Source organism: Podarcis melisellensis (assembly GCF_964234715.1).
Source record: "Podarcis melisellensis genome assembly, chromosome: 6".
Taxonomy (NCBI): Eukaryota; Metazoa; Chordata; class Lepidosauria; order Squamata; family Lacertidae; genus Podarcis; species Podarcis melisellensis.
The window spans coordinates 68,699,077-68,726,147 of NC_138538.1; the positions used below are offsets into that span (position 1 = coordinate 68,699,077).

The following is a 27,071-nucleotide window of genomic DNA, read 5'->3' on the forward strand; positions in this document are numbered from 1 at the left end:
TAAAGCATTGCATTTATTTACAGTTCTGGACCACCGCCTGAAGTATACCACTGATCTCACACACAGTCCACAGGAGATAAAACCACTTAAAAAGTACAGTGTGAAAATTAATCTATGCACATAAAAAAATACTTTGAAATAACAAAAAGTATGATCCCATGCCGTTGCAAGAAGTTTTTCCCTCACTAACTTGAAAGGATTCAATCCATAAATCACAAAGTGCACATATATTATGTCTCTGTTACACAGGTCTAACTTTCACCACACAATAGTCTAAATCCCCCCTTTTTTTTAAGCCGGGACTTTTCAGAAACTCAAATTTAATAACCAGACTTCCAGCATCTTTTGTGCTAGCAACTCAGGCCTGAACTTGTGACAGCTGAAAGGTAAGACCAGAGGCTTAAAAATACCGCCATCAATCCTCATTGCCCCACCTTCAGCTGAAACCGACAGTGATTATTTGGCTTGTTTCTTTAAGAGCAAACAGTTCTGTCCCTACGAACAAGTCACAAATGTTGCACGGAATAATATGTTATTGGGAGATTGGCTGCTTTTGCATGCACTTAGTTTATTGCAGAAATCTCCTGAACTCCCCCACCCCATAATCACAGCTTGGAAGGAAAGTCAGGATGCTCAGAAATCATTTCATTTACTGGGATGGGGCAGGGGCACCAGATAAACATGAAGAAGAGCTGTTTTGGTTTTGCAACCCTGTTACGCCATGAAAAAGAAAAATGTTTACTGGAGGAGCACAAACACCGTACCACACAGGAGACTGAAGAGCCCAGTCCGATATATGGTTACTCGGGAGCAAGTCCCACTGAGTTCAAAAGGGCTTTAGGGCTGCAATCGGAAGCAATGCATATCATTTGGAAGCAAAATGACACATACTCCAATGTAAACATGCCTAGGGACAGGCTGCAGCTTTGGTCTGGATCTCACAGTATTGAATAGCCCTCCATACAACAACTAAAATAAAATAAAACAAAAATATTTCCACAGAGAAAATTAAAAAAAGGAAACAGAAAGCTAGTTTACAACTCTTCTCCCTGATATCCTAGTTCTCTATGTGGAGATGATAGATGGATAGATAATAGATGTAGATAGATACGGATTTAGATGTGAGAACCAGCCTCATCTCAGCAGTCTGTAGTGGTAAATGCCACACACATTGGGAACTTGGCCTCTGAAGAATGAGGACTCCACAATGCTGGTTGTACAGTTTTTCCAACTTAAAAACACACACTGCAGAATAAGTCCGCTCCTTCTATTCTTCTCCATCCCTTCCAGCATATTCCCCCTCTCATCCAATAATTATTTACAATGATGTCAGGCCACACTGGGGTTTAGGTTTCCTGGCACACAGAGTATGTACTTCTGCTGTTTCGGGATTATGAACTCGGCTGGTTCAGTGCTTGGTCCGTTTGCATCCGCCGCACAAGCCACAGTCCACTTCTTAAGGAGGAAGAACGAGAGAGTGTGACTCAGGTGTTTCCTTTGCCACTGATCGTCCCTTGGGTGATGCCATTTTCTAAGTATTGACTAGAGGTGTCCATACTCCTGTTGAGCACCGTGGAGGGGATCCGCGAAGACCGGCGCTCCGGCCTCTCCTCAAAAGAGCAGCAGATCATGCGCCTCATCGTGCTTGACATCTCGTCGTCTTTGTACGAGTAAATGATGGGGTTCATGAGAGAGTTCAGAAGGGCCAGGAGGAGGAACCACCGCTTCACATTCTGTACCTCACAACGAGTGCAGTTCAAGCCGTCGAGAAGAAGGACGACGAGGCCGGGAGTCCAGCACACAACAAAGGCACCTATCAGAGAGAGAAGCAGAGAGAGAGAGAATGGATGTGTTTGTTTGTTTCAATTTGTTTGGATTTGTTTGTTTGTTTGTATTGTGCTGCATTAAGCATTTGGGCTTAGGACAAGACAAAGAGGACTACATAGCCTTCAATATCCCTCAGATGAAAACAGGAGCATTTCTCACTCGCCCCTCAACTGACCCCCCTCAACCTCCCATTTTTTGCCACACAGACCTGCCCCTGCCGCAGAGCACCACTACACCAATGGGACACAGAACACCCACCCTCCACTGTCTTGAGAAACCCACTTAATCCCGATTTTATTTTATACTTTGGTAGATTTACAAAATGAAAAACACGTATCAATACAGTGGTACCTCAGGTTAAGTACTTAATTCGTTCCAGAGGTCCGTTCTTAACCTGAAACTGTTCTTAACCTGAAGTACCACTTTAGCTAATGAGGCCTCCCGCTGCTGCCGTGCCACCGCACAATTTCTGTTCTCATCCTGAAGCAAAGTTCTTAACCCGAGGTACTATTTCTGGGTTAGCGGAGTCTGTAACCTGAAGCGTACGTAACCCAAGGTACCACTGTACATAAATTTTAGGAAGGAGCAAGATTAGACATGGACATACAAAGCATTAAAAGAAGAAAAGAGACTCTGCTCCACTCCCCCTTTCTTCCTGCCCAGGGCAGCCCTACCCTCTGCCTGCTCATCAGAGCCAGCACATTAAGTGGGACTGGGCCTTGCTGGCGATGGCAGCCTCTACTCCTCGTTGCCTGCTCTCCAGCAGTTTCTTCGAGCTGCCCAAGAGAGGAAGCTGGCAGCTGTGGCCATGGAGAGGCCATGGGATGCTTCCTTCGCAGCCGTCACTGGAGGAGGCAGCTGCTGCTCAAGACAAACACTGGTTCATCCTTCTCCCCGACCTCAGCAAACCTGGTATATGCATGGAAAACCACGTTGCAAAATTCAGAGAAATTTGGGGTTTGAAGGATGGCTATGTTTCAATTTGAGCATTGTTTCAAAAAGTGCAAATTTGGGAAGCTCACCTTCAAGTGCAAACCGAGTCGAATTTCTTTCTTGCAATAAGTTGAGAAAAACTGTGGTTCGTCGCCCATTTGTGATAGTGCAACAACCGGTTTGCAATATTTATCTCCTGTCTCGAAACACCTCCCAGAACAATGTGCAGACCAGCCAAGCATGCAGGTTGGTGACACTGGTCAGAATCTATGAACCACCACACGCAAGCACTGCATTTCTTTTATTTCATAAATTTGTATTTCGTCCATCAACCCTGCTGGGTTCCCAGAGCAACTAACAAATCAGGGAGACTAAAACCACACAGTAAAACAGACAAACTCAATTAATATTTATGGAACAGGCTAATTGTATCGCTCTTTCATCTCTGGTGCCAGCATTGCCGGTTTGTCATTCCATGCTTCTTAGTGCAAAAAGAGAGAGAAAGAGAAGGAGGGAGGGAGGGAGGCCAGAGCTAATGCACAAACTAGCATGTGCTTAGCTCAAGCCACAATTGCTGCCTAGTTTACAAAAATAGGAAAATTACAGCTCTGCACAAAAGGCAGGCTGCAGAAGACGCACAGAGGAAGTGCTACCCATTTATGTGTTGTTGTTGTTGTTTAAAAAAATCAAAGTCAAAAGCTTACATTTTAGGAAGCCTTTTCCCTTCTCCCCTAAAGCCGGCAAAGAAATATTCCAGCAAGTTATGCCAGCGCTGTTTCCCCACCCACCAACCATGCAAATGTAGGGCAATGGAAACCTAATCTGAACGGGGACAAGAGTTCAAATCCCAATCCCGCAGTCACCTTGAAATGGGCAGCTTTATTTCAATTCCCCTATCAGTGTTGCAGGCATTGTAAGAAATGCATATGGCGGTGAGACCTAACTGTGGGCAGATCAATGCCGTAAATTCAAAGCACATGGCGTTCCTCAAAGAATCCTGGGAACTGTGGCTCTATGAGGTGAAAACTACAGGATTTGGGGGGGGGGGTTGAGGTGCTTTAAATGTACTTCAACTGTATGGTGTGGCTCTGCCCTGTCCCTCCCTGCATTCCACGTACAGGACAAGTCCAAGGCCAAGTACATCTCGATCACTTTTGAAACAGCTACTCAGTTCATTTGCACAATACAAAAAATGTCAGTGTAAGCTATATAGACGTAAGGGATACGAATTTATGCGAAGAGAGAGACCTTTTATTTGCTTTTTGGTTTCTGCAAGCATCATTTCTGCTCAAATATAAGCATGTTAGGACAGACTGCCGATCACTCTTCAGCTTAGCAAAAACCAAGGTCATGTGTGGACTTGCCTGGAATGTCACCTCCTTTCCTTTCAAAAGGCTGCTTTGCATTTTTCACTGCGATGCTTCTGCGCAAGCTACATGCAGTGAAGCATCTAGACCATGGGGGAAAAACACTGTCTTACTGGATCAGATGAAAGATTCATCCAGTCCTGTCCTGTGTTTTTAAGAGCAGCCAACAGGAGACCGCTGAAAGCTCACTCAACATGACCTCCTATTCATCCTTAGATGTGAATTCTTACCATAGGTGACATTTCCATTTACAATCATACCTTGGAAGTCAAGTGGAATCCGTTCTGGAGGTCCGTTTGACTTCCAAAACATTTGGAAACCAAAGCAAGGCTTCTGATTGAAAGCCACAGAAGCCCCGTCACACGTTAGGCTTCCAAAAATACTTCGCAAACCGGAACACTCACTTCCAGGTTTGCAGCGTTCGGGAGCCAAAACGTTCGAGAACTAAGCTGTTTGAAAACCAAGATGTGACTGTAGCTGCACTGGCTAAATAGAGCTTTCCACCATGGGTTTGTAGCTCAACAAGGTCTGAGCATGCTCATAAACTTTTGAGAGTCTAGAAGAGTATGGAAGAGTAGTGAATTTCATGAGACAACAGCACATTGCGTGAAGATACACTTTATTTTCTTGCCTGCAAACCTATAGTCAACAGATTAGGTGATCCTGAGTTCTACTATTATAAGAAAGGAAGAAAATATTTTATTTTATAAACCTCTATATCATGATCCAGCTGCCACTTAAAACACCTACTTGTTAAACAAGCCAGCCTCATATCAACCCATTGTTTGAAGTTGGCTTGTTTTAAAATTGACGAGTGCGCCTTTTAAACCACGATTCCTAGTTCACATGGCAAGGAATGAAACTGAAAGCACAGTGAATTCCTGATCACCTGGATTGCTTAAAGTGCAACTGAATACTGATTTATTCTGCCTCCTGACTGCAGGGGGCACACAAGAGGAGAGTGTTTGAGCCCAAAGTATCGCCTAGGTTTGCAAAGGCTTGTGCACTAAACCATGGCTTGGCATTACGTGCACATTGGACCACTGTGCCTCTATTCATAGATTACTTGTGCAATTGATTAATTGTACTTATTAACTACTTTAGGCTTCATTTCAGAGGAAAAAGGAGGGAACAACACAACCATAAAACGCAATGAAGCCTCTGTTGAGTGGATACTTGAATAGACAAGCAGTTATCTGGATCACTTTCTGCTAAATCTGGATCTGATCACGTCAAGGACAAACAAAAAGCTGGGGACTATGGAATTGTGGGTTGGGATCCATGCTGTGTTCTTAAGGGAAACTCAAGTGGGAGCGGGGAATCACGAGGGGAAAGGAGCAAGAAGAAGAACAAAAGGGTCAGTGATAGGGCTCTCCCCTATCTGTCCAAGGGTCAGAGTAACACAGACATTGCACACGTAGGTCAATGGAACTGGCAACCACAGCAAGTAATTTCTGTCTAACGTTATCTAAATTTCTCCACCTCTCAATTGGGTAAGCCTCCCAAGAAGACAGCTATCATTATCCAAAGATATGAGAGCACATGATAAAATTGACTCGGTGGAAATATTTGCTAGTCAATCGTAATAATAAGACAATGAGCGGATAAGAGTTTTTCTTCTTTTTCTCGTAATTCTGGGACACGGGGTCAACCTGTAAACCTGAAAAGTGGGGATGTGGGCCAGGACAGAGGAAGTGCCTCTTCCCACTGAGCACAGCTAAGCCAAGGAGCTCACTGCCACAAGATGTAGTGAATGAGGAAGTGTAAATTAAAGGATGGTGAACTTTTCCACATGTGGTGGACATGCAAAAAAATGAAAGAAAATGGTATACGATATATAACGAAATGAAAAAACTGTTTAATACACATTCCCAAAGAAACCAGAGGCTTTCTTGCTAGGGATAATAGGAGATGAAGTAAGAAAAGAGGATTGTAAGTTATTTATGTATGCCATGACCGCTGCTAAGATTCTCGTGGCCCAGAAATGGAAAACCCAGGAGATTCCAACTTCAATAGAGTGGCAGACGAAAATGTTTGAATATGTTGAGTTGGCAAAAATGACTTATAAGATTAGATACCAAAAAGTAACAAAGTTTGAAGGGGAGTGGTGTAAATTTGTTGTGTATATACGGAATAATTGTAGAAGCTTAAAAACTGTAGCAGGGTTAACATAAATCTTGTGATGTGGATGGAGTGTAAATAAGAATCTGTAAGAGTGGACGTTAATTTGTGAAAGCCGAAGCAGGGAAGGAAAGAAGTCCAAGCGCAACAAAGCGCAGGGTGAATAAGAAAATACTAAAATGTTGAATGTAAGAGTTTATGTTTTATTTGACTTTGTTTCTGAAAATTTATTAAAACGCATTTAAAAAATAAAAAAGATGTACTGAATGAGGACTATCAAATTGGAAAGTTTTTTGTAGGGGAGGAGGATACAACTATTGGTGGCTGTAAAACAAGATGAGAGGCATAATGGCTCTGAATGCCAGCTGCTGGAGAACAGCAGAATAAGAGGGTCAGCTAGCCCTTATTTATGGATCAAGTTGGCTGCTCTGGAAAACAGGGTGCTGAAAAAAGGCAGCCTAGAAAGGGTTCTTGTAATCTAGATGATGGTATCACATTGGAACAGAAAGATGCAGGCAGACTGGCAATAATGCAGAACCATTTCCGGTCTGTTTTCTAGGAAATGGAAATATGAAATGAATTCTCCCACAGCCTACAAGTCTAAACATCTTGAACGGCTGACAACCAGAAAACCGTTTCAGATAAAAAGGAAGGCACTCAAAATAAATTGAAGGCATTGTGACTAAAATACGTAGTTTCCAGAGAGTGGAAACTGTCATTTAAAGAAACCCAGCTAGATTCTAATCTCCCAACATAATAGGAGAAGGAATCAGAAAAATCTGAAAAGCAACTGGCATGACGTCTGACTGGAGTGAAAATGCTGCTCTCCTGAGCAAATTAATAGGCTATAGCTTACTGCGAAACTAAGCCCTTATCTGGCCCTGCCAAAATTTATGGAGAGCGTTGCCATCCATTTCGGTATGAGCTGGGTAAAGTCACGGCAGTGCGTTATTTTACAAGCGGTTTGCACCAGCGGGCTCTGCTTTCCCACTGAAAGGCAGCAAAACATACTTGAATCAGTGCAAATATGTGCACTGGGAACCTTTCATCCAGAGGCAACTGCAATTCTTGTTAGCAGTACTTATTTGAGGAAGGCTTATTGGGTATTCGTTCTACTTGCTTTCCTGCTCAGGTATCTTTAAAAACTAAGTAATAAAAACCAATTGCCGCTACAAGTTTTCAGAATTAGGGCTGAAGCCCCCTTTCCCTGGCAAGACTCTTTGCCCCTGTAATCAGCAACTGAAGTTCTTGGTATCACTGTGTATTCAGGACAGGAAAACAGTATTCGCTTCTTAAATTTCAGCTTGCCACGCCGCTGGTAAAAAGTGCAATAGTTTTGTGGGTGGGTGGGTCGTAGATATGTAGAGTTCAAAAGCTTACGGTAGGTATTTAGGGTTGCATCTTCTCTGTATTTAAAAACTAATTTTTAAAGGTTATGCCTCACTGTAGCACAGGGGTAGCAGTCTTAATAGGATCTGGAGGGGCGGTCCCTGATTGGCACCACAATCTGAAATGGCATCAGAAGGCCTCAGGCTATGCAGAGAAAAGTTAGCTCTAAGCAAGGATTCTCCACTGACAAAGTAAAAAGGGCGCAATCAAGGTCACAGCCAAGATATAGCAAAAGCTGGCCGGAACTCTAGGAACCAGAATCACCAACGGCAAGTTTGATATTGACCCAAGATAGTGCTCCACTCCCCACTAGGTGTACAGTGGTACCTCGGTCTATGAACAGCCCTGTTAATGAACTATTTGGGCAACGAACTCCGCAAAACCAGAAGTAGGTGTTCCGGCTAGCGAACATTGCCTTGGAAGCTGTACGGTGGAAGGGCACCAGCCCCTGTAGGGAAAGCGCACCTTGGTTTAAGCATGTTTTGGGTTAAGAACGGACTTCCAGACCAAATTAAGTTCGTAGACCGAGGTACCACTTTACTTCTTTGTCCTCTCCCTTATAAGTGAATGGATGACGTTCCCTCATACAGGAAGAGGAAGTACTGCACTGAGGGGGTTGAAGATATGCCCCTCACAGTGGACATGTTCCAGCCATCAGGAGATGGGAGGCGCAATGCATCTGTGCACATGCACGCGCACACACACTCACACATGAACAAACAAACCACAAAGCCCCCAAAATACAATTATCTAGGTACACACACACAACCAAACCATAAAGCCCTTCTTCCATTTGTAACCTGTTCCTTGTAGTTAAAAGTCACTAAAAAGAAATTCCCACACCCTCTAACTTTAGAAAGTCTTTCTTTGATATCAGAAGCGTGGTCATTTATTGTGGATTACTCAGCAGTAAGAGAAAGGTGCTGTTGCATTTTACTGTGACTTCGGCATTCCTGAAGAAAAATGATGGGGCTAAGAAGCCTGAACAAACCATGGCTCAAAACACATCTTGATGCTATAGATGCGTAAGATTTGACAAATAAGAGAGCAAAGCTTTTGCTGGGACTGTGTTGGTTCTGGTGTCCTGTAACCTGTCTCCCAGCATGTCCAAACAGGCAGGGAAAAGAAGGAGAGGAAATGTAAACCACCCAGGGAAGAAAAGAGAGAGGCGTGGGAGGATTTCTAACCTCCCAGAATGCACATCATGGTTTTAAGCAAACAGATTGTGTTGCCTCCTACCAATGGTAATAGTCAGTAATATAAGACTATATGGGGTAGGGACATAGCTCAGGGGTAAAATGGTAAGTGTGCTTTGCATACAACAGGTCCCAGGTTCAATCCCTGACATCTCCAGGTAGGGCTGGGACGAACCCCATCTGAAACCATGGAGAGCTGCTTCCAGCCAGAGTACACAGTACTGAACTAGATGGGCCAATGGCCTGACTCAGTATAAGGCAGCTTGCTATGTCCATCTACCCCAGTGTTTCCCAAACATAGATCTCCAGCTGTTTTTGGACTACAACTCCCATCATCCCTAGCTAGCAGAACCAGTGGTCAAGGACGATGGGAATTGTAGTCCAAAAGCAGCTTGAGCCCCAAGTTGGGGGGGGGAACTGCTCTACCCAAAGCTATCATTTTGTATCTACTAAAATCAGCTGCATTGACCCAGTGGAAAAACAAACGTGCCTCACAATGGGACAGCTGTATTGTAGAAGACAATCCCTACTTTGAATTCACTATGTCAACCACAATGTATTTGTTTAGATCTAATAGCTGGGTCCCCGTCCCCGTCCGCCTTTCCCACACATACTTTGTGTTGCGCTACGAGAAAACAAGGCCTCCTTGAGAAATTCTGATGCCAGACCTAAGCAGCGGAGTCCTTGGGCCTGGCATTCAGTAGATAAATGGGCGAAGCATTCAGACTATGAAAAGAGAGGCTGTCCTCCATGTTACAGATATCTTGCAATGTTACAATAGGGTCAGTAGCGGTCTCCCCCAAGCCAGAGCAATGCTTTCTTTTGTTACCTCCTGTGAAAAGGACATGGCATGGTTATGAAAGAAGCTATTCGGTGTCTGACAGGCAATTGCAACATGAATAACAGCCAAGGCAAGATGCTCAGGGTCACCTCATCTCACTTAGCATTCCTTGACTGTTATAATATTTGCACTGCACACTGTAGATGCCCAAGCAGGTGAGAATGAAAATTCAATACTAGATTTGGTTTGGATATAAAGGCGTTCTGTAAAACAGCCTTCCCCAGCCTTCAACGTGGTGCCCTCCAGATGTTCTGGCTTGCAGCTCCCATCAGCCCCTTAGCTAGCATGGCCAAGGACAACAGGAAGTTGTAGCCCAAGATAAACAAGAAGGTACTACATCAGGGAAGAAAGCTGTATTCGGAGTCTTCCAACCATGGGAGAGGGTTCACCTGCCAGTAATTAGAATAGAGGCTCCATCTCAGCAGGTTTTCAGAACCTGGGCACTAGGGACAGAGCAATATAATGATTGTGAGGAGAATGAGCTCTGGGGAGAGGGAATGGGTAGAAGGTGATACGCTTTATAAACAGGGGAAGTTAAGATCTATCACAGTGCCAATAAACCACCAGGGAGATTCTAGACTGGCCTTACTTATAAAAGGACTGCATTTCAAGTTGGAAGGGACCAAACCTTCTTCTTAATACTGTGGTTGAATTGCGGTAAAAGGCACTTAATGAAACCCCCAAGTTCCACACACACCCAACTCCCATCCCCATTTTACTCAAATCATACCCATCCTATAGCCTTCCTAAAGCTGTGGCTGAAAGGATAACCACAAAAAAGGGTTAAAGGGCCAATCTATGGAGTAGATTGAACCCATCTCAATATTTTGGGACGCAGTGAACAAAAGTTAACAAGCCCACAGATTGGTTGGTTTATTTATTTTTAAAAACCAGGGCATCAGCCCAGCCACATCATTTATGGCCAGGACGTTAGAGTGAAGGGTGTGTAAGAAATTTATTATTATTACTATTATTATTAGCCTGACAGAAAGAGTGAACTAGCTTCTCTTTCCCTACCCACCCACCCCCCAAGTTTACAAGAGTTGATGTGCCTGGAGGCAATTCCAACTCATCTCAGATGACCATATATTTAGGTTAAAGCCTGATTCCAACCTAATTTTTTCCCTTGTACTACTACCAAGTATACTAACAAGCTTCATATAGTTTGTGAGACTTTGGGCTTCCTCTTGGGATCTTTTGCTCTTTGTTGCAAAGCTGTTGGTGCCAATTAATGCAATCAGACATATTGCTGCTATTCCTAGTTCTTAGGTTTTCCGTCAGTGTATCCACCACCTGTGCATGACCTAGGGATGGGATTAAAATTCAATTCAGCTTGTATTTAAAGCTATCAAATTCACACTTTATGAAACAATATGATAACCAAAACGCAACTTCTACAAATTTTGTGATGCAGTTCACTAAACAAATGCTGACTAAAATGCATATATTAGAGGAAAGTGTGCATAAAATGAACATACAATATTAATAAAAGAAAAAAAACACGCAAACGATGCATTGTATTAGGAGAAAATGATTGCAAAGAAGTAGTCAAAACTGCATGTAAAAATGTGTTTATGAATTCACACTAAAATGCTAGTGAATTTTCCTGGTGATTTTATTTTTGGCTGCAGAAATGGGGAGAACCGAATTTAAAACTGGAAAAACGAGGAACTGAGAGAGCCAAAATTGACAGATCTGTCCATCCCTGTGCATGACTACCACAAACCCTAGAGCAGAATAGTAGGGTTGGGTGTGAAGTCAAGCTATCAGCATGAATGTCAGAAACCCTAAAGGAGGAGAAATGCACAAGCCACCTCCTAAGATATTGCATTTGAAGAAGGGAAGGTGTTGTTACCATACCTCACATTTATAATTTTTCAGCATGCTGGGAATGCAAGAAGCTTGCAGGTAGATACATCTTCCATCTGCAGTTTAAATGGCTCTGCTTACCCACTTTGTAAACTAAAGCTGGTTATGATTCATAAGCAGCCTAATGATTCATAAGCAGCCCAAGCCCAATAATGAGGTCAATGGCTGTGTAGGCCTCCCATGGCACCACGAACATAGATCCAAGAGAAAGGATGAGGCATGGAGTAATAACACCCTCTTGCGGCTGAAGACACATGGTGAGTTTCCATCCCAACATCCCAGAACCCCCATCCTACGATAAGGACAAAGTGGGCCCTAATCACTGGAAATGTAACCACAGGTGGCTCAACCAAGATCTACCATCCTTCTCAAACTGAATGATGATGATACAACACAAGCACATCTGCCCTCCACATCCTCTTACCTAAGACCGCCATGACTGTCTTCATAAGTTTCATTGGAGTCCTCCTGCGGCTGATGGATCCACTTGTGTGTGGAGATAAAACATTCGTTTTCCTCTGGACGTACATGTAGATTCTTATGTACACCACCACCATGATGAAGAAAACCCCCAGGTTGGAGACGGTCCAAAATATCAAGTAACTCCTGCTATAAATAGGAGCCAGCGAAGAGCAGGTTGAGATGTCACACAGGCAGTTCCAGCCCAAGGTGGGCACTGCGCCCATGAAAATAGCTATGGCCCAGATCAACAAAATGAAAAAGGTGACCCTCTTCTTTGTGAGGTTGCTGTGGACCCTCATCCGAACAACAGACAGGTGGCGCTCAACGGCAATGACTAGCAAGTTGGCCAGAGAAGCTGTCAGGCTAGTGTCCAGAAGTCCCTGTCGCAAAAACCACCTGTTAACAGTTAGCGTTTTGGAGACTGGGCCGGTGTTGAACATCAAGAATACATAAGCGATGCCTGCAAAGAAGTCCGCAGCTGCTAGGTTGGCTAGCAGGTAATAGAAAGGGAAGTGGAACTTCTTGTTTTTGACCACAGCGGCTATGACCAGTGAATTGGAGATGAAAATGAAGAGGCAAAAGAAGGCCCCAAAACATAAGACAATGACAAGAGTTGTCCCCGTCCACTCATCTGCTGTGGCTGTGTTACTCATGTTATAGAAGAAGTCCATGCGTTTATCATAGTGACATTCATTCATCCTGGATTAGAGTATGGCATCCTAAGGGGGAGAGAAAAAGAAAGGAAGGTTAAAAAAAATGGAGGATAGGAGTGGTGCCATCTTGGAATTGCCATGGATAAGGAAGCTGTCCCAAACAAATATTTCTCACCTTCAAAAGTCAAATCATGCAACTACACAGGTTATGCGAAGCAGGCAAGCTAAATCCATTTATGTGCACATTTATGCCTTTTACTCCAGTTTCAAAACCTTGATGTTTTTAGGTAGAGTCCTTATGTGGACATGCCCCATTTTAAGAGTTCCTGTACGCCACAAGCAAGCCACGTGTCAGACTCCAGATCCAAGCACATTCAACACTCTTCCAAACGAATCAGATACTCTTTGTCATTTTATGGCAAGACATTCTGAGTGCCCGTTAATATATTTAAAAAATTTAAAAACCCAGAGCATAAATTAAATATATAAATGCCTTTACAAATGGCTTATTTATGTAATTAAATGTCCCAAATGTCCAGTCCATGGATTTAATCACATGGAATTTACTAAATTTATTACATTTCTATCCCACCGTATTGGTCACAATATCAGGCACATATATTTCATAGAATCATAGAATCATAGAGTTGGAAGAGACAACAAGGGCCATCGAGTCCAACCCCCTGCCAAGCAGGAAACACCACCAGAGCACTCCTGACATATGGTTGTCAAGCCTCTGCTTAAAGACCTCCAAAGAAGGAGACTCCACCACACTCCTTGGCAGCAAATTCCACTGTCGAACAGCTCTTACTGTCAGGAAGTACTTCCTATTGTTTAGGTGGAATCTTCTTTCTTCTTCTTTCTTTATTTGATGTGATGAGCAAGAGGCCCCTGAGCCTTTCCTAGTTTTACTAAGGAGTCCTGCCCCGTTCTTTAGGAACCCCCAAGCCTCAGGGGAAACATTTGGAAACCCTTCAGGGCAATCAATCAATCAATCAATCAATCAAATGTTTAAGAGATTAGGAGTGGCAATTCTGCCGCAACCTTAAAAGCAAGTTCTGTTTCACTAGGAGTCGTGTTTGTTATGTATATTTGCATATACTGTATTCTCTATACGGTAATTTATATGCTAGGTAATAATTTTCACTCTCCTAGGTTGCTAGCTTTATTTGGGCACACAAGAGTCAGCTAAGTAGGCATCGCTCGCCGTTTCTAACTTAAAATGTGCACACTGTGTGCTAATTGTGACACAGACACCCAGGTTCTCCATTCCTCCCAGTTTATACTGCAGAGCGCATGGGTGGTCAGTTGAAAAAAATTAACAGAGCTCTCGCACTTCTAACAGCTGTGTGGAAGAGAGGTGAGAGCAGCCTTCAGTTTGTAAGAACCAACTTCATTTCACCGCCCCCCACTGAACCCCAAGATCTAACTGGAGCCAAGTACAAAAGATGTCCACTTAGAATTAAAGAACTTTGCGACCAGGAAATAGTTCTAAATCCCGGAACTGAATGGACCTTGCAGCTCTTCCACACACCAATCCAATCCTGGTAACCTTTGCTTCCGCTTCCTTCATTTCAGCACTGTAATGTGGAGGGACGGGGGCATTTTGTTGTTGTCATTGTTAAATACTGGGAGTTTAGCATCCTTGATGGTCAACTTCAAATCATCCAAAGATCTACCACCCTACCTTCTGTCCACCCCAAGTATAGGAAGTGGCATTTCAGCAGATGTAGCATATAATGCCAGGTAAACCTGCTGAAATCCCTTCTGGTACACAGCGGTGAAAGGTGCAAGATGGGAATGCTTTGCTAAGCTTGAAGCCGTCACCTTTGAGTCAGGTAGGCCATTACTTTTGGGAAGAGCAGCAGACCTGCCACAATTTATGCAACCAAGGCCTCTCCTTATCCCTCTATCACTTGCGAACCATAGAACTCACAATTTTCCTCCCTAGTTGCTATAGCTACTCAAATAGCACTAGTGTTGCTCATTCCCTACCAGTCTGATCCTGTCCTCTTCTTGTTCCTGTCAACAGTGTGTTGGCAAGCGCATGAAGAATCAGGTTCCCTGTGAGGTAACTTCAGAGTTTGAAGACTTAAAGGAAGAGGAAGGAATGCAGTAGCCAATGGTGTGTCAGCCAGAGGACTGCATTTTTTTTTTTTGGTTTCTGTACAAGCTTTTGTGCAGAGCCAGAGGCAACAAATTTACAAGTTACCTTTGTATCATATGCTGGTTTCTACACAGACCTCCCACCCGTCATCTAGGCAAGCAAAAGATATCATCAGAGTTCAAGGGCACATTCCAGTCAGGCAAAAAACACACTCAAGGAGGCTGTGAAGCAAGACTGCTGAGGGTCATGGCCTCAGGAGAAGTGGCGTGGTCTGGGGAGAGTCCTGAGGGCCAGACAGAGAGGGCGGGAGTCGCCTTGGGATACGAAGCCCTATAAACAGAGACGATGCTTTGCTTGCTTGATCTACCTTGCTTGATTGAGCAACCCAATTATAAAGCCTTGCCCAAGGTAAATGAACAGAGGAAGGAGGCCTCCAGCAACCATGTCAAGAATCACATGTGTGCTGTTAACCTTCCCTGGGTCAGTCCACACAAACATTTTGGCCCTTTTTCTGGGCCTCAGAACAACTGAATCAAAGACTAGCTGCTGGCTTTTGGGGCTCCTCTGAGCCAGAACCTTTCTTGTTGAGGAAGAGCACTGGACCTCCATGACTGTGATCCGTTGGAGCTCCTCCTTACCCAAGGAAGAATCGCAAGGTTGGAAAAGGACGGGCTCATTTGTTTCATTGTGGGATTCCACGAAAAATCTCTGCCACCCCTTAATTTCATCTCACTTTACCCCTCCTTCTCTCACCCTCCAAAACCACACACTCTGCTCATCCACTTCGGAGCATCTTCGGTTCACTAGCAGCAGTCCTTTGCATTTTGGCCAAAGCCTTATCTGGGATTTCAGGGAGATAGGCTGCTGTCGTCATATTCAGACCTGTGTGCTTGTTTCTCAAAGCAGCACACTTGTTTTACCAAGTCTGCTCACCTCTGGCAGTTGAGCATTGGGGCAATCCCTTGTTTTGGATGGAGGGGAGGTTTCAGTCCCTGCCTGCCCCTCCAAACGCTAGGGTATCCCATTAAAGGGATCCAGGGGGAGTGGTCGTGTCCACATGCCCAGGGGGCTGGGGCTGAAGACACTCCCCCAGAAGGCGGTCCCTGTGGGGGTCACCCTATTTGATGTAAGTCTTAGGAACCCCCTCCTGGATTGACCACGCATCACTTCTGGCTGGCGGGCCAGAAGTATTTAGATTGCCCCATGCCCAAGCCAAACCTCTTTCATCTGTATTCAATAAAGTTGTGGCCTGTTTTTACCTTAAAAAACCAGCCTCATTTGTCTCTTATTTATATGTGTTGGGGTATGGGAAGTCCGATGCCTTGTCCTGCAAATGGACCAGCAGTTGAAGCAAAGGGGAGCCAACATGCTGCCTTCCAGATGTGAGACTATGGCTCCCCATCAGCCCCACTCAACATGGGCAATGATCAGGGATTGTAGCAGCTGTAGACCAAAACATCTGGCAGGCACCATACTAGCTTCCCTTGAATTAAAGGGTTGAGTGAAACAGAGTAGTGAAGCCTACACAAACATGGCGAATATAGGCAAATATAGTTAGTAGAGATTCTGCCCCCAAAACACTTTTATATACCCTCGCTTGACTTTCCTATACAGGGCTGCCTTCAGACGTCTTCTAAAAATTGTAAAGTTACTTATCTCCTTGGCTCGGGGGGGGGGGTGTCGCATAACTCCATACCCTCCAACATTTCTCCAATGATATTGGGGAAGTCCTAAAGAAAAGCGGGACATTCCGGGATCAAATCAGAAACCGGGATGGCTGCTGTAAATCCAGGACTGCCCCTGAAAAAGAGGGACACTTGGAGGTTCTGATATTGGTGGGCATGTTACGGTACATTTTCCAGAGGTGTGTTTGAGTGCACAGCCTTTAAGGTCAGGTGGAACTTATGTTATTTGCAGAGGAGGGTATAAGCAATCCCTGTCCCGTCTAGTTTTCAGGACTCTGGGTAATTCTGTAGATAATGCCTCACCAGGACTTTCCCATGGCAGAAACATCTTGCCTGCATTGTTATTCGCAGGAAAAAGAACATGCTGCCTGTTCTTTACAGACACTGTGTACTCAACTTTCTGCTTTGCTTCTGCTGTATTCTCACAGAGCCACCGACCAGGATTTCAGCTGAAGGTGTGGGTCTCACCACCCCACATGCGTTTCAAGTCCTGAAGTGCACAATGGATAATGACATCCTCTCTGGAAAGGTGCTCATCTTGCACAGTAGTGCTTTATACCACCCACATCCCCTGCAAACGGCTTTGCAGGGTGGGTGGGTGGGTCATTCTGTCTGGCAAGCCGAACTGCTTGCACAGATGGAACAAGTGCAATGTTGAATTGCACCCCCTGACTTGATAAGGAGCCTTCCCAAGATGCAAAATTGGGAGATGGGAAGCAGCTATGAGGTTCAGTGTCCTTGCATTCTCAGCAACATGGCCAAGCTCATAGGTGCGATCATGGGCGTACGAAGGGGAGCGGAGGGGGTGGTCCGCCCTGGGCACCACTCTGGAGGGGGGTTGACAAGATGGCCAGCTGCCCCCCTCCAGCTGTAGAGCAGCCTAGGGCGCACACACAGTTAGTATGGGCGCCACTCGCGTGGCGTCTGTACAGGTTGCCGTGCATGCGCAGTCCATACGGACGTCACACGTGCGCCGCCAGGTGGTTCGCCCCATCCCTCGGTGTCCCACCCTGGGTGCCGGAAAGGGTTCCTCTGCCACTGGGTGTGATCACACCTTTTAAGTCAATAGGTAACTCGGAAGAAGCAGCTGCGTGGAAGTAGAGGAGCTACCAAGAACGCCAAGAAAACAACAACATGAATGTGAAGTATGAAGACAAACGTTTTGATTGGGGTTTGATAATGTTCCCTTCACATAAAGAAGTGCTTGCTGGATCAGGCCAAAGGGCCTCCTCTTGCACAGCATCCTGTTTTCACAGTGGTCAACCAGATGCCTGTGGGAAACCCTCAAGCACAAATAATGTGGTCATCTTATACACACAGCAATGAATCATTAACTTTTCACTTAGTGTAACAATGCAAAACGCAAATTGATTTGTAGGGAAAGGGTTTGCAACCGGATCTCTCTGATGGAGTGCTGGTTCACAGAATTAATGGCTCCCCTCCCTATTTTTTTTTTACACTGGAACATGCAGGCTTATTCTTTAAGAAGAAGAAAAAAAGATAAGTATATCTTTCCTGAGCTGGAATAAGCAAGGTTTCTGGTAAAAATGAAGACACAAAACATTTCTGGATTCCATACATACATACATACATTCAAATATCTCAAGGACTGTCACATAGAAGAAGGAACAAGCTTGCTTTCTCCTGCTCTGGAGGGCTGGACTTGAACCAACAGCTTCAAGTTACAAGAATGACCACTCCCAACATTAAATGGGGGGCGCCCTTTGCGTGGTCGCGCGCAGCCCCCTGGACCCTATGCAGCACCATTAACACAGGCTTGGCTTCGCCTTCCCCAGGTGGAATACCTGGAGGTCTCCGCCTACCTCAACCAGTTGCTCAATCCCACCTGGGGAGGCGTTGCCAAGGTGATCAGGCCAGGTAGGGGGAGGGACAACCCTGCCCACACAATAGGGGGAGGATCTTACCTAGGAATCGTGACTAAACATGTGGGGAAACTTTCTGACGGGAAGAGCTGTTCAACAGTGGAACAATCTCTCTTGGGAGGTTGTGGACTCTCCCTCCCTGGAGGTTTTTAAACAGAGATTGGATGGCCATCTGTCAGGGATGCTTTAGCTGAGATTCCTGAATTGCTGGGCTTTGGACTAGATGACCCTTGGGGTCGCTTCCAACTCTACAATTCTCTGATTCTATAATTTATAAAAAGATAGAGTTGGGGGGGGGAATACTTTGTGAAATATTTATTAACATTTCCAAAAAAAATAACTACCTATGAAAGTGTGCCAAGAGGAATAATAATAATAATAATAATAGGAAAAATAAATTTATAAATAGAAATAATGGAAAGCAATAGCATTTTTTTAAAGCTGGTTTTCAAAGGCACTTCTGCCAAGTTAGCAAAACCTCAAGCATCATCAGCTGTTTGAAAGACTGGATAATATTTGACCATGATCACATAACATCTGACAAGTTAGTTTGATTGGTGTGTTGGCCAATCGTAACAATGTCTATTGAATACTGCGACTATTTAAATATATTGTACAGAAGATACCTTTGAATAATCCAAGTGAAAAGCAGTCCACAAGTGTGTCTTATCATCACTTTATTACTTCCCAGGCATGAGTAAATAATTAAAAGTCAACAGAGGCAAGCCACACACGGAAAGACAATATTATGCAATGCTAATGTTAGACATTGTGGGCCATTTTTGTACCATACTCCTCTAGTTCAAAGCTATTGCAGCCATGCTAAAACCTGTTAAGGGCAGACACCCAGTACATCTCTAGTTACCACAAATTTAGACTCTGGAGGCTTTCATAATTTAAGATCTTCTGAAATTACGGTTTAGGAAGTCTATACATGGCATCTAACCTAAAAACGTCATGACAAAGCTTTCATTTAAAGACTCCCGGAGTTGAGGACTAAAGAAAGAGTTGGCATCTCAGCCTGTAATGAGGAAATAATCTCAGCATTTAAGACATTATAAAGCCGGTCTCTATACTATTTACTAAATATGTATGTGCCAACTCCTTTCGTCACCATCATATCCTTTCCCCCTTAAGCTTTGCTCTTCACCCGGGCAGTATATACCGAGAGCAGGATTGGAAGTCAGCAGAGATTACTGGATTGAGCCTTGATTGGGATGACTGGATACTTCAACATGTCGGCCAACAAAACAATACACAGCTGTGCAGAGTCACCATATCTCAGCCTCTTGTCTTCTAGTCTAGACAATTCAATACAGAAACAGTTGCGAAGATATTGGTACTGGGAATGCAATGCAAATGAAGCTTTCCTCCCCCCCCCAAAAAAAAAGCATACAAGATTTTAGAAGAGCAACTTCATTGACCTGTGGCAGCAAAAGCACATTTGCCAAGATCCAGAGGGGACATTCCATGCTCAGAAACTGCGATGTACACCTTGAGGAGCCATAGTTCAATGGTAGCGCATCTTGCTTTGCATGCAGATGGTCACAGGTTCAAATCCCAGCTGTCCCTCCTGCACTCCGTTCTGCAGCATTGTTTGGCGCCTCTGCAGTGTGGCACCCAGCGCGACCACACCGGCTCTGTGGGGATGATTGGGCAGATAATACAGCAAATAAAAGTGTCTTCTGGAGGGGCTGGTGGGGAGCTGATGAGCAGAGTAGGCGGGGGCACAGCCCCTCCGGTATTCCTATATCTACACTGCCCTCATTACAGGAGTCTGTGCCTGCATGTTTGGACCAGTGCAAAAGTTGCACCAACCACGCCTGCGAACATTGTTTGCATTCTGAAAGCAGGAAAAGAGCCAAAGTGATTTTTGATCTCGTAAAGCCACGAGCAGGCCCTTTCAAAGTCCCTGAAATGTCTTGATTACAGTGGACTGAAAGTAAAATAAGAGTCCAACCTAGACAAATCTAGGATTTGCAGCCTGGTACAGGGTATATTTTCATTTCGCTTTCCAGTGCACATCCAAAACTTATATAAAGAGAAGAAAGATAAAAATACCCATGTTGCTATCAATAGCCATCAAGCCATAAGCACTATATCAAGCATGTTTTCCTCCATTTCACACATTGCATAATTAAGTATCTGGAATGAGTTGGGAATAATGTCCAGAATATTTCATTGGAGAATGTGACACGTGGTGTAGAATTTTAATTCAGAATGTTCCTAGGTTGTGGTTGCTTTGGCTTTCAGACAATATCTTAATCCAAATCACAGGTTAGACAAATAAAAAGTCCAATATCAATGGAGCAGATAACAGAAAAACTTCATTTGAGTTGGCTGGGCATATCCACACCACACATGGCTTTCCACCAAAGTATCCTGGGAACTGCATTTTGCCAAGGGTGCTGGGAATTGTAGCTCTCTCTGTGTGGGTAAAACTAAAGTTCCCATAATTCTCTGGGGGTAGCCATGTGCTTTAAATGTATGCCATGCATGTGACCAATGTCACATGTCATGGAAGACTGCCATATTAAAGCAATTCTGAGTCCTTTCTCATGGTGGAGAAATTTTCTACCAGTTGAAACTATTTTTTACATGTGTGACTAATTTTCTGCTGCCCCAGTAAGTATAAACAAGAATAAAGATAACATCAACTGTTCGTCTCTAAGGTGCTACTGGAAGGATTTTTTTTTTTTTTTTTTTGCTTCAACTACAGCAGACCAACACGGCTACCTACCTGTAACATCAACTGTTCTGACACAAATTAACAGTATCGGAAGTACTCTTGTTCAGATTGCTGTATGAAAAATCTTATTCTTACTAGACTGGAAGAATGAAGGGCATGTAATTTAAAGTGGAAAAGTTTACACTGTTGACTTGTTCTCTTAAGCCCTCTTGAAGCAGGAGAGGGGTGGGGACCCTTCTTCAGCTGAAGCACCACATTTTTTCTCACAAGTAACCTTCTGAGCGTCAGAAGCAAACGGCTGGCAGGGCTAGAGGTGAAGTGGGTGGGATCAGAAGCAAAAGTGGGTGGAACGATGGGGTTGACTCCCACCTTTGCAAAAGACGTTGCAATCAAGCGACACAAAAGCTTGGCGCTTCCACCTGCCTGCCAATCTTGCACCACGGCAAACATGCAAACGTGCATCATTGCCATAGTACGGGGCGTATTCCAGCTTGAATGTGGACTATGAGGAGATCTGGCCAGAGGGAACTTGGGGCGGCATTTGGCCCATCATCTACAGGTACCTCAGTCAGTAGAGCATGAGACTCTTAATCTCAAGGTTGTGAGCTTGAGCCCCATGTTGGGCAAAAGATTCCTTTCATCGCAAGGGGTTGGACTAGATGGTCCTTGTGGTCCCTTGCAGCTCTGTGAAAATTGTGCAAATCCTGATGTAGGAAAAAAAAGGCAGGAAGAATATGCTCAGCAGCAAAAGGATGATGTGCGTGAGGAATGCCGAATCCTGACCCAAACCAATGACTGCCTCCTCACTGCGTTCTCTCTCCAAGCACTTTATTCGCAGCTGGGATGAGGAAAAGGAACACCTTGAGACATAGACTGTAGGCAAGGAATGAAGTCCACAATCCCTGAGGCCAGCTAATTATGCTGCCAAGTTCTGTCCCCTTTTTGTTTAAAAAGAGCCCTGTTTAAACGAACGGTTCCACTGCCATCACATCTAGCCTGGTCCTCAGACTTAGGACTCAGCTACATGAGTCAGAAAACAGCGTTTTGAATGCATTATAAGCATGCAACACAGGATGGCGCTGGAGAGCAAAAAACATTCTTTGCGATTTTCCTTAGTGTTTTTTCCCCTTTCGTTATAAAAAATTAATTTCTGACTTATTTATAGCGTCCCGTCCCCCCGTGTGTAGATCCACCCTTAGTGAAGGGGCAATTAATGCTGTGAAGAAGTAACATCCAGCCATCCCCAGTAACACACTTACGATGAAAAGCCACCACAGGCTGCAAGTATTGTGTTACACTGTGTTACAGAAATTTTACTAAAAATTTCTCAGACAAGCATGTACTTTATTTAGTACTTTTTAAAGGTTATTAACACACCACCCTTAATTTAGAAAATCTCAGAACAGTTGTCAAATCCAGAGCAGTTTAGAGGGTAGACACAATGCAAGTAGCAAAACACACACACACACAGAGAGAGAGAGAGAGAGAGAGAGAGAGAGAGAGAGAGAGAGAGAGAGACTTTAGCTCCTGGCTATATTTGATAACACAGTGAATTCATCACTGTTATCGGCCTCAGCAGTGGCGAACCTTAGAGCATTTAATCTCCACTTGGTGCCACTCTATTTCATGCATCGATTAGCCAACAATTTGCCTTGCAATAGGCATTTGCCCACAAGGCTCAGTGACTTCAAACTCTGGCTTATAATCAATTACGTCTATTTGCTAGCCTTCCCGCTCAACAGTAAATGGAAAGGATTGCCGTGAATTCATTGGCGTTGTTATTATTGTTGTAGTAGTCACAATTATTATTTTATGTTATGTACCATTAGCCAACTTCCAAATGAATATAGGTACAGAGGTTAGGTTAGCACGGCTGCTCAAGTGTATAATACTTTGCATGGCTGACAAAAAGAGTCTCATCCTTAGGGACACTGTCCCTCTGATTGTCACAAGGGAGGTCCAAGATAAGGGAAGAAGCCAACCCTTTGCATCTTATCTGGGGCCCGACAATGCAAGAAGAGCCCCTGCTAAGTCCCAGTCTGCAATCACCCAAATGAATGATTAGGTTTCAGCCTTACAAGTCACCCAGGATTATTACTGGATCCTGGTTTAAATATATCTGGCTGTCCAGGCGCTCTTGTAAACATATATCCCGAAAGAAGGCAGTTCCACTCCTGTTAGTAATATTATCTCTCAGGGTTGGAGCCTTATTGCAATTCTTTCCACTCTCCAGTAGCCAAGGATTCAGCCTTTTCCAGTGCTACTGCCTGCCCATGAAGTGAGCTGGCTAGGGATCACAAAGTGATTGAAAAGGCGACTGGGACAAGGCACTCAGCACAAATACAGAGGCAGCGCCGCAGCCCTAACTTAAGACAACCTGTATATTGAGCATTCGTTCTGATTGGTTTGCACAGAGTTTGCAGGGAGGTTATACAACACCAGCTGTTTATTGAGCATTTGCCAGTACAGTGGTACCTCGAGTTAAGTACTTAATTCGTTCCGGAGGTCCGTTCTTAACCTGAAACTGTTCTTAACCTGAAGCACCAGTTTAGCTAATGGGGCCTCCCGCTGCCGCTGCGCCACTGGAGCACGATTTCTGTTCTCATCTTAAAGCAAAGTTCTTAACCCGAGGAACTACTTCCGGGTTAGCGGAGTCTGTAACCTGAAGCGTATGTAACCTGAAGTGTATGTAACCCAAGGTACCACTGTAGTTCTGTTGTGCAAGAGCACCACGTTCACTTTAATTGCACAAACTGAATTTGCCAGTCTGTGGTTGAATACCACCCTCAAATTAGCAACCGTCTGGAATGACCCACTGTCTGGATGAAGATGAAGAAGAAGAAGAAGAAGAAGAAGAAGAAGAAGAAGAAGAAGAAGAAGAGTGTATGATTTCTAGCCAGATAACACGTTGCAGAGGAAAATCAAAATGGCGGTGCTCAATGGATTGTGGATGAGGAATACCAAAAAACCCCCCAAACAACTGCCCTGGCTTGGCTGCATCAGAGTCGGTCACAACAACAAACAGGCATTTAGTAGCCCAGAGACATGAGCGTATGAACATGGGCAATTGCCTGCTACAATGATACACTTACTCTGAAGTCCATACATTAAATTAAACACACTTCTTCTTGGTGGTGGTGGTGATGAGAAGTTCATTCTTCCCTTGTTGGCAATCCTGCCAGCTTTGCTAACAAGGCAAGGGCAGGTCACGGCTGCTCCCATCTCTAATTGCACACCTGCCCTCTCCCTCTGAAAGCAGGGGCGGATTTTGGTAATACGGCAACCTGAGCAAGGACAAATTTTGGCACACACACCCAATATGACAAATAGGTTTCGTTATTATTTTGCGCCCCCTTGGCTCGGCGCCCTGTGAGGGGGGAGGACCGCCTGCACCACCCTAAATCCGGCACTGCTGGAAGGCTCTACCTCAAAGGTGACGAAACCTGTGGCCCTTCAGATCAAACATCTCCCATCAGCCTCAGCCAGCATGGCCCATGGTAAGGAAAGATGGGAGCTGGGGCCCACAGGCTCCCATCTTTGCTCTACCTTCTGGAAAAAAGCCTTCTCTCTTTAGCCAGTGCTGAAAGGAAGCCTGGCTCTAGCTGGGTCACCTAGAGGGAGCGAAAGGTGACCCCAGGAACTCCATGGAAGAGCAGCCACCATTTCCATCTCCTCACTCGTGCTTTCTCACTCTGTCGGGGCAGGGTGATGGGGCCCAATCCCCTAAACAGCACCACCCAGAGGCATGGGCATAGCCAGGGGAGGCAGGGGGTGGCTGCCCACCACCACCACCACCACAAAAATCAAGTAAATAAATAAAAATACTTAGAAATTGTAGAAAGATTTTGATAAGATTTTTCTGGGTTCCAAAGAAAGTAATTTGAAACAACTGCTGTTGAGACATTTCCTTCCGAATATGCTAGACAGAGGAGGGCGACAGGTGGGTGTCCTGCCCTCCTAGTTACACTCATGCTCAGAGGGAGAGTGCAAGCAAGGGTCATTAAGTCATGCAGGAATCTCAGGCACGGTCTCCCACCCAACCTGGAGCCACACCGGACCCTGCTTAGCTTTGCAACTGTGCTAGCATCGCTAGGAGAAGAAGGGAAGCTGCTCCTTCAGTGGCCCAAACTCCGGAGAGGAGAGAGGAGTCCCGCGTTCCCGATCCCCGCTGTTCTGTCGCTCCCCACTTCCTTGGAGAAAACTCTTTTTCCTTGCTTTGCACGTTGTCCACCCTCCTCCTCCGCGCGCGCGCGCGCCTCAGCACCGCGGCGGAAGCTGCTGGGCGAAGCAACAGTTTGGTCTCCGCGCGAAGCCAGAGGCGCTTGAAGAAGGCGGCGGCGGCGGCGGCGCTCGAGTCCGGATCCCCTGGCAGTTCAAAGCTTCCCACGGGGACCCCGCTTCCACAAGTGGAAAAGGCGCCGAGAAGGGAGCCACATTGCAGGCGTGTCAGTCACCCTTCCCTCCCCCCTGTTACCTCCCGACCCCACTCCCCTCACGGCAGGGCGCAAGCCCCTCACTCACCGCAGCAGCCCGCGCGCGCGCGCCTCAGTTGCAGCCTGCCCGCATGCCCGGCTGGCACCCGCCACGCCGCCCGCTCGCTCTCCGGCGCCGGCTCCTTCCCGTCAAGCCGGACGGTGCACGGCGGACGTTTCTGGCGGCGGCGGCGGCGGCCCCCAGAGCCGCCGGCGTGGGCGTGGGCTGCCTCCTTCCCCCACCGAAGGCGGTGCGAGGGCGGGGAACCCTGGGGCGAGCCGAGGCGCCCTCCGTCGGTCAAGGCTGCCTTCGGGGCCGGCGCCGGGTACGTCGCCGCGCGGTTTCTTTCGCAACCTGCCGCTCTCGGGTCCTTCCCATTGGGCCCTCGGTAGTTTGTTATGGTTTCAGTCGCAAGCGAAGAGCTGAGGAGCTTCTCGAGGCGCTGCTGCTCTTCCCGAGCGAATGTGGAGCAAGGCGCAAGGGCAGCAGCGGCACTGGGAAAGCCCAGTCGCTGCTGCTTGGCTTCCCTGCCTGCTCCCGCCTCTTTCCTCCTCCTCCTCCTGGCTGGCTGGATCAGTCCCTCACAGCCACGAGTGAAAAACTCCTGCTCCTCCTCTACATTTTCTTCTTCGTCTTCTCCTCCCCTCCCTGCACTCCACATGCGTGCATACTCAGTGAAGACTAGCCCCCCCCCCCAGGGCAAAGGGGGCAGTGCCCCACCGAGACCTGTCTGCCCTCACCTTTCAGGATTCTCAACCTGTGGGTCCCCAGATGTTGTTGGACTACAACTCCCATCATCCCTGAGCTCTGGCCTTGCTAGCTAGGGGTGATGGGAGTTGTAGTTCAACAACATCTGGGGACCCACAGGTTGAGAAAGGCTGCTCCAACTGGTCCAGGGATGGCACTTCCTTGACGTCAGTGTTTCCCTTGTGAAGGATGGGGGCAGAATTGGAATGTGTGCCTGTGGCTCTGGCGCCACCTCCTGTAGGGCTTCCTGCCTGGATGGGGCATCTGTCAGGGACGCTTTAGCCGAGATGCCTGCATCACAGGGGGGTTGGACTAGATGACCCTCAGGGTCCCTTTCCAACTCTTTAAGATTCTGTGATTCCACCCTACCAGCCCCCACAGGCATGGGGATTGTGGTAGCGTACAGATCTCCAGACTTTCGCGCACATGCACACACAATTACTTCATGCGACAGAAGTCCTGCCTTAGCCTCTGGAAATTTGCATGGATGGCAGGTGTGCCTTGCTGCCCCTAATGCAGCAAGATTTGCAGCCCTGCAGAAAAGTTATGAACCAGACAGGGGCTGAATTGGCCACCCCTGTGCAATCAGCTATGCCCAAAGGGCACTCTGATCCTTTGCACCTTGCCAGGACTTTGAGGTCATCAGAGGATGCCCTCCCCAGGTGCCACAGAATTTGGGGACCCATGCAATAGTGACACCTGACTCTGGACTGCCCTCCATTCTCAGGTGCAAACAGCAGCAGCACCCATGCGAGTTTTGCCACTAGGTAAACATGGCCCAAGTAGTTGACTAAAGTGATACCCTTCGCTTGGCTGCTGCAGATATTAG

At 45.8% G+C, this 27,071-nt stretch overlaps 1 protein-coding gene across 2 annotated transcripts; it reads right to left on the bottom strand.

The window, feature by feature from the left end:
* On the bottom strand, window positions 1-26,027 carry LPAR3 (lysophosphatidic acid receptor 3). 2 transcript variants are annotated; one of them, XM_081914282.1, is made up of 3 exons: window positions 25,544-26,027; window positions 11,968-12,724; window positions 1-1,813 (listed from the first exon to the last, which is right to left on the bottom strand). In XM_081914282.1, the coding sequence occupies exons 2-3, from the start codon at window positions 12,701-12,703 to the stop codon at window positions 1,485-1,487; spliced, it is 1,065 nt and encodes a 354-aa protein (XP_081770408.1). In that variant the 5' UTR covers window positions 12,704-12,724; window positions 25,544-26,027; the 3' UTR covers window positions 1-1,484. The 2 variants fall into 2 exon arrangements, with proteins under 2 accessions (XP_081770408.1, XP_081770409.1); XM_081914283.1 differs by lacking the exon at window positions 25,544-26,027 and adding an exon at window positions 14,871-14,907.
* Between the last annotated feature and the right edge of the window lie 1,044 nt (window positions 26,028-27,071).

Bases quoted from the DNA above. Each gene is read 5' to 3' on its own strand.
- LPAR3 (XM_081914282.1), bottom strand. From the start codon at position 12,703: ATGAATGAATGTCACTATGATAAACGCATGGACTTCTTCTATAACATG. The intron at 1,814-11,967 runs GTAAGAGGATGT...TCTCTCTGATAG, and splicing joins GACAGTCATGGCGGTCTTAG to GTGCCTTTGTTGTGTGCTGG.